The 6,725-nt window shown below is 42.8% G+C and overlaps 2 protein-coding genes across 2 annotated transcripts in view; one reads left to right on the top strand and one right to left on the bottom strand.

Moving 5' to 3' along the window:
• LOC118334407 (rho GTPase-activating protein 23-like) overlaps positions 1-6,725 on the top strand; it is a 47,192-nt gene that overhangs the window by 28,455 nt on the left and 12,012 nt on the right. The window contains exon 5 of the mRNA XM_035670312.1: positions 3,891-4,001. Within this exon, the coding sequence (XP_035526205.1) occupies positions 3,891-4,001 (111 nt within the window). The remainder of the gene's footprint in view (positions 1-3,890; positions 4,002-6,725) is intronic.
• Positions 2,997-5,874, bottom strand: LOC118325772 (rho GTPase-activating protein 23-like; the record flags this gene model as incomplete). Its single annotated transcript, XM_035658582.1, is given in 3 exon segments — positions 2,997-5,063; positions 5,637-5,697; positions 5,796-5,874. Coding segments are annotated over 3 exon segments (1,586 nt in total), but the record flags the coding sequence as incomplete, so codon positions are not given.

Genomic DNA, 6,725 nt, shown 5'->3' with positions numbered 1-6,725 from the left:
GGGCTTAGCCCTGTTAGCCCATACATACCAGCCGTCCCTGCTAATTACTACATTTCCTTTTAAGGAATGAATGACTCCATAGCCTACCCCAGTGTCAGTGTTGTTTTGGTTGTGTGCTCTTATTTATCAAGGATGATTTCTTTTCACATTCCGATTCCAATGTCTGAATATTCTTAAGAATTAAAAGTTCATTGCTCTTTGAAAGGGTGTACTTACTTATTATGCTTATCATATCAGTGGCATGAAATGGTCTTGAAATTACAATAACATTGTTTATTGCAGTTATTTCTGGGACAATATACTGAGTAGTTATGGTGGCAGTCCTACCCCTGACTTTGACTATGTTTCAACTTAGACTTAGAATTCAAATGACTTTTTATTTGAATTAGAAAAGAGTTTAGTTCCAAAAATCAAAGATATTACAAATTTAAGAATGATTTAATAAAGTGTTATCACACAGACATAAAACATTGTGAACACATTCTTCTTTCTATGATTAACCTGTGGCTGTGGTTTAGAGGCAGAGCGGGTCGTTCCTTAATCGGAAGGTTGTGGGTTCAATCCCCAAATTGTTGTGTGAATGTATATGTTAGTTTCTATTCGATGGGCTTTGCCATCACTGTGTGAATGTGGCATGTATTGTAAAAGCGGTTTGAGTGGTCGGAAGACTAGAAAGGCGCTATATAAGTACACGTCCATTTACCTATAAAGTCAACTTTGAAGCAATGTTTGCTGATAATTAAATATTACCCCCAAATAGATATGTGAACATCAAATTAAATATTTCAGTCATTCTTTTACAAAGCTGTAACTTTACTAAATCCACTAGATTCAAAGCATAATGTGTGTAAATGAGACGATGTGGTCTGAAGACAGGTCTCACACATACAGCACGCCTCAGTCAAACAGGATAACTTCTGCACACCAGGGACAGAAATGGCGCACAACAATACACTAACACAATATGTCTGTATGTCGGACGAGCGCTGTGAGAGAATGGACGCGGCTCTGTTGAATAATACATGAAGCAGACGGAACCAAATCAACTGTGCGAGGAACTGTTGTGGCATGAATAAATGGTGCATAATTGATAGGCTCTCTTACATTATGCGTCCCTGTTCGTAAATCTCCATGTGGAGCTATGACGCAAAGCAGGTCAGGGGATCTGAGGGATACAGTGTCACTGATCTAATGATCCAGTGTTAATGCTTTATGTAAATACGCACTGCTGGCGCCGCCAGGCTCACATGTATCAATGCAAATCATCACTGGAACAAAGTACAAGGAAATATGGAGGGTATTTCTTTTTTTTTTTCTCCCAACAGGAGTCGGATTAACTAATTAACTTGTTAGATGCTACACTACAATTTTGAGAGGGTGTGTGTTACCTCGGCTGCAATTTACAGTTACACATAACACCTTTCTCTGAGTAGGTTTGCAGAGAAGTTTATGCACATTTCTACATAAGCCAAATTCTAGCCCACAGACCACCGTTACACCGCCTGAAGATAAAACTGAAAGTCAGCTACTGTGATAGTATCGTCTTTATTTGTGTCCTAGAGATTCCCGTTTTCTTAGTCATTTCCCAGATAGCGTTATACTCCTGCCTAAGGTCTCTTGTGCCTCAGGACTACACCTCACCTGCCTGCCAGCTTTTCACCAGCCGCATGCTGTAAGCCACACCCTTCCCCTCTGTCCTCTAGCCCTTTGCTTCAGCCAGCTACCTCCCCATCCCGCTACCCTTGCAATAAATCCATTTAATTGACCTTAATGCTGAGTCTGTGTCTGAGTCCAACTTTGCATATCATAACATCACCAGCCCTTTAAAAACATTTTTTTCTTTTTTCTTATTCACTTTGGTTCTTCACTTTGTCTTAACATTCTCTAAACTAAAGTTGTTACAACTGTTTACTGCATCTCTATTGCATGTCTACAAAGGGTAGTAACTCACCCAAAACATGTCATTCATGCTTCAAAATTGAGTTATCATGTCAGTAAATTGGCCAGTGCCACCAAAATGAGCCACACTGCTCAAAATGTTGTTTCACCATGGCAGTCAACCCTGGAACTTTTTTGTTGACACTACTTGTTGACTAAAGTCATATACGGCCAACAGAAAGTGTGCCACAAAACCTCCACAACAATGTAAAAACCTGCAATAGCTCAATAAAAACCAACTAAATGTACCTCCTCAAATAAACTAAATTCACATCAGTTTTATCATTGAGATTTGGATTGTTTTTCTTGTTTTTTGTTTTTTCAAAGGTATTTTTTTGGCCTTTTATTGCCTTTAATTGACAGAGACAGCTGGAGGTAGACAGTAAAGGGGGATAGAGAGAGGGGATGACACGCAGCAAAGGGCCACAGGTTCGCTGTAGGACTCCATGGTCGCCAGCTCTACCAAGTGAGCTGTCAGGGCGCCTCGAGACTTGGATTGTTATGAAAAAAAATGATTCACATTCAAGAATTGAACCAAAGCTACTTTGCATTAACGCTGGAGCTGAGCTGAGCTCCCATACACCTTTAATGTGAGGAATCTCTTTCAAAAACCATGTGTCTATTTTTACCTTACAGACAGATGGCTGCCATTAGAGGGGGGAGAGGTCATGTGAGCTTCCTAAACAGCACCATAGAGGAAAGGCTAATTAAATATATTTTTTATAAGAGAGATTATTCTGAAAATTAATAAAGTCCAGCTGTTCACTGCAGCCCCCTGACACTTCCCTGAACCTCAGCGTCAGTCCAGATGAAAACTGAATGTGAGGCCAAATACAGACACATGTACGTAGAACCTACAGTAACTTGTTATATAACACAAGATATAATAAAACAACAGATAAGGACCCTCAAATTAGAGGTGAACAGTTCTCACCAGTTCCCAATAAACTGTGCAAGTTGGGATTCTTGCAAATGCCACGAGGAGCACCAGGAGGAGCCAGAGGAACCTGATTTTTTCAATGATTATCTGTCTCATGTTCTACTGTCAGGACTCAGGATATAGTGAAAATGTCAGCAAATATTAGTTATTTTTTACTACAGTTTTAACTGAACCTGTAAGATTATTTCTGACCCCAAAGCATCTATTTGTGTAGAAATGTCTCCAGAACTAAAACTCCATCTAATTTTGCTTATTTAAAATACAAACACTGGACAGGCAAAGCTTCAAATGCATACTAGAACATTAAACATTCAGTAACCATCAAACAAACAAACAAACAAACACGTACAGAAAACTAAGTTTAGTGAGGGTACAAGCATTATGTTGGCATGTATATGACACACGCAGACAGGTATAAACACACACAAATTTTTGAAAAGGATAGAAACACACAGAAAGAGAAGGTGCACTACCAAGGCCTCACATAAGTGAGATATTGAAGAGCTCTGTAGCAACAGACAACATAATTGTTCTAAATATACAAAAATGTGCCTGTTAATGACTGAAAATGTCAGAAAAGTGGTCTATTATTAAACCGAGTAGTGTAATCTCATCTTCAGAGAGATGTTTCGAATTTTACAACACTAATTCATGTAAAATGATGTTACATTTTTTAGGTAAGTTTTTGAGGTAAGTTTTGTTATAGTGTATTAAGTCAGTTGCTACAGAGAAAAGGTCACTAACCTATGAAGGGAATAGAGGACAGGGAGTTGAATGCATGCTGGGCCAGGCTACCATTAGCCCTGCGGTTTGGGCCAGGTCCCCCAGAGACAGGAGATGGGGTTCCAGGTGTAGGTGTCAAACCAGGGGGCTCGGGTGAGTCCACAGGTGTGGCGTAGTGGGGATGTCGAAGGACCTGAACAGGGGTTCGGCGGCCAGAGGGCGGCTTCTGCCTCAGGACCACCTCTTGATTGAGGGAAATGGGGGAGATGACCTCCCTGTCCTCACCCAGGAGGACTCTCTCCTCCTCTGATGCAGACAGGGCGGGGGTAGACTGGGGCCTGGGTACCATCCCCCCCTCACTGTCAGCAGGGCTGCTTCTGTTGCTGGGGCTCCAGATGAGGTGAGGGCCGCTGTAGCTGGGCTCTCTGAAGGAGTGGGCCTGCTGGAGGAGGTGGCCTGCTTTGCGGCAGAAAGAGGGGCTGTAGCTTTTGTAGCCCACCAGCTCTTCTTCTTTCACTCGCCTCGTTTGGGGTTCAGCTACCTGCTGACCTGACTGCCTGCCACTAGGAGGCACTGTGGCGGAGGCTGTGATGGGGGATGTCACTGTGGTTTGGTGCTGATGTCCTGCTGAGACTTTCTGCTCACTGAACTTTGTGGTTTGGGAGCCTTGTGAGGAGCGTGGTGAGACCAGTGCAGAAGCTTGTGCCAGTGTTTCCACAGAACGCCCGTAGTTGTGCTCGTACTCGGCGTAGGCTGCTAGCAGGCTTTCTGAGCACGACCTGCTTCCTGGTCCCGATACACCACCCCAGCTCCCTAGCCAATAGGAATCATGGGAGGCAGCAGCTGCCTGGTGGTGGTACAGGAGTGTTTCTCTTCTGCGATGCTCCGCAGAGTTTGTGGAAGCAGATGTAGGTCCGGGGCCGAGTGCCAACCCTAACCCCAGCTCTGCTAAACGATCCTGAGATATACTACGGTGGCGAGGGGACATGCGCTCGGCGGCCTCAGCCTGGCTGTAGTACCAGTCCGACAGAGCCTGGTGGCAGAGAGCATCGGCATGAGAGCGGGCAGAGGCTGGCAGGCTGCTCTTCCGTGGCGGAGGCAGAGTTGCAGAGGCGATGGCAGCATTGTGGTTAGCGAAGTGAAAGTCCAGCGCATTGACGGCCGAAGATGAGCGGCCACGGTGTCGCCCCAACGGAGGAAGGTGGCCACTAGAATCCTCAGGACCCCCAGGCCAGCCTGAGGTGGGGGTAGAAGTAGCAGGGGGGCGGTTGTCCAGTGGAGAGGCAGTGGGACTGGGTCGGCACTGCCAGTTGTCCAGCGGACTGTGAAGGTTGTGGCTGGGCTGCGGGGCAGCAGAGATGGGCTTGGTGGAAGGGTAACAGAGAGGCGGTGGCTCAGGTAGGTTCTGGGCCTCGCCTGAATATGGCTCATTGCCTTTCAGGTAGGCATCCTGGGAGTACGCCTGAGGACAAGAGGGGTTAGGGCACAATGTAAAACCTGACAGAACGGATAAAAGAACAAAGATGGAAGGAACAGCTAGAGGGCAGAGTGGGTCAGATGCAACATGCAGTTATATTTCTTTTGTCCTAAAAATCTGTCTTATACAACCAACACTAAAACCTTATTTGCTTTAGTAATTGTATTTGAATTTATTTTATTCTGTTGTAATTGATTGTATCTTCCACTTCATTGTATTTTTTCCTTTATCTTATCTAAAGCACTAAGCTGACAACCATATTCATTATTGGCATGTGTAATAAAAATGAATAAAATTCAATGTGTTTAATTTTTGGACAATTGTGTTACACCGCCTCCTTTCATGCATTCTTTTATACACGACTCGTAATGGTACAGTTTCTACTCATGCACAATAGCAGATTTCTGAAGTTAAACTTTAACAATCGGCTATAAGAAGTATAATAGAAATACACAATCCATGCTATTAAGTAAACAGACTAGCTAACTGCTGTGGCTTCACACAGGAAGAAGGTGAAAAGAAGGGAAGAAGAGAAAATAGAAGAAAGATAATACTCACACTTACCAACTGCAACACATCCTCATCTTTTGGCATAATAGAGAGCTCCAGAATATTTTCACTGCAAAAAAAGATCAAATATATGAAAAACATAGGTAATAGGTCAGATTTGAACATGTGATTTTTTGAACATGTGATTTATAAACACTAGTCTCCCACCTGTTTTGAATAAGTGCGATCACTTGAGAGTAGGTTTTCCCCAGAATGCTTTCCCCATTCACTTTCACCAGTCTGTCCCCTGGAGAACACACACACAAACACACACACACACATTCAGAAGAAGTAAAATATGTGTTACATGCTTTTGAAATAGGGGAACACAATAAAGCCAGAGGTTCTTCATGTGTTAATTTCTGTATTTTTAATGCACCAAACCTACTTAATCGTCATCATGTTTAGTTCCATTGACAGAGACGCTGCATTTTTCCTTTAGTAAACTGTCCGTTATTGATTTAAACATCTTTTTAAAGAGAATATTATTTGTAACCAGTGCCTGAATTGGACCAAAAAAGTTGTCAGTACCCCAGTTGACCTCAGCTCTAACCCATCTAACCATTTTCAGAGTTTTTTTCTTTTAAGTGTTAAGGAGTACCTCACCAGCATTGCTGTAGACAGGGTTTTAGAAATATCAAGGTTGAATAACTGAACTTGCTAGGGGGTGTTTGGGGATAATTATTTCACAACTTTTATTATAAACAACAAATTTTTTAAAATCTTTTATGGTATTGTATTTATTGTTTTTATTGCAGCTGAAAGCTTTCCCAACAGGAAACACCAAACAGGTTAGATGTGAAAGCACGGTTAGGTCACCAACAGTACTAAAAATCGTAGAGAGTAACTTCAGCAGTGTTTTGCTGCCCTCCCTGGTTGAAATGTTCAAGCCTGTTTAGCCTCTGACCATGCCCAGCATCACTGGTGCTGTAAGTTACTAACTTATTGATATCTGCTGCAAGAAAGATCTGTATGAAGCCTGAGAGACGGAACGCAGGACAAAACATAGAAGGAAATTCTCTCCTGTACAAACTCCACTGTATCTAATGTCTATTGTATGTCATTCATGTTTCCCAAATATTGTGTGTGTGTGTGTGT

This window comes from Morone saxatilis, unplaced genomic scaffold (assembly GCF_004916995.1).
Source record: "Morone saxatilis isolate NCDOM2014 unplaced genomic scaffold, NCSU_SB_2.0 Contig1, whole genome shotgun sequence".
Classification (NCBI taxonomy): domain Eukaryota; kingdom Metazoa; phylum Chordata; class Actinopteri; family Moronidae; genus Morone; species Morone saxatilis.
The sequence above is the reverse complement of the archived record's forward strand: the minus strand, read 5'-3'. Positions and strand labels throughout refer to the sequence as shown.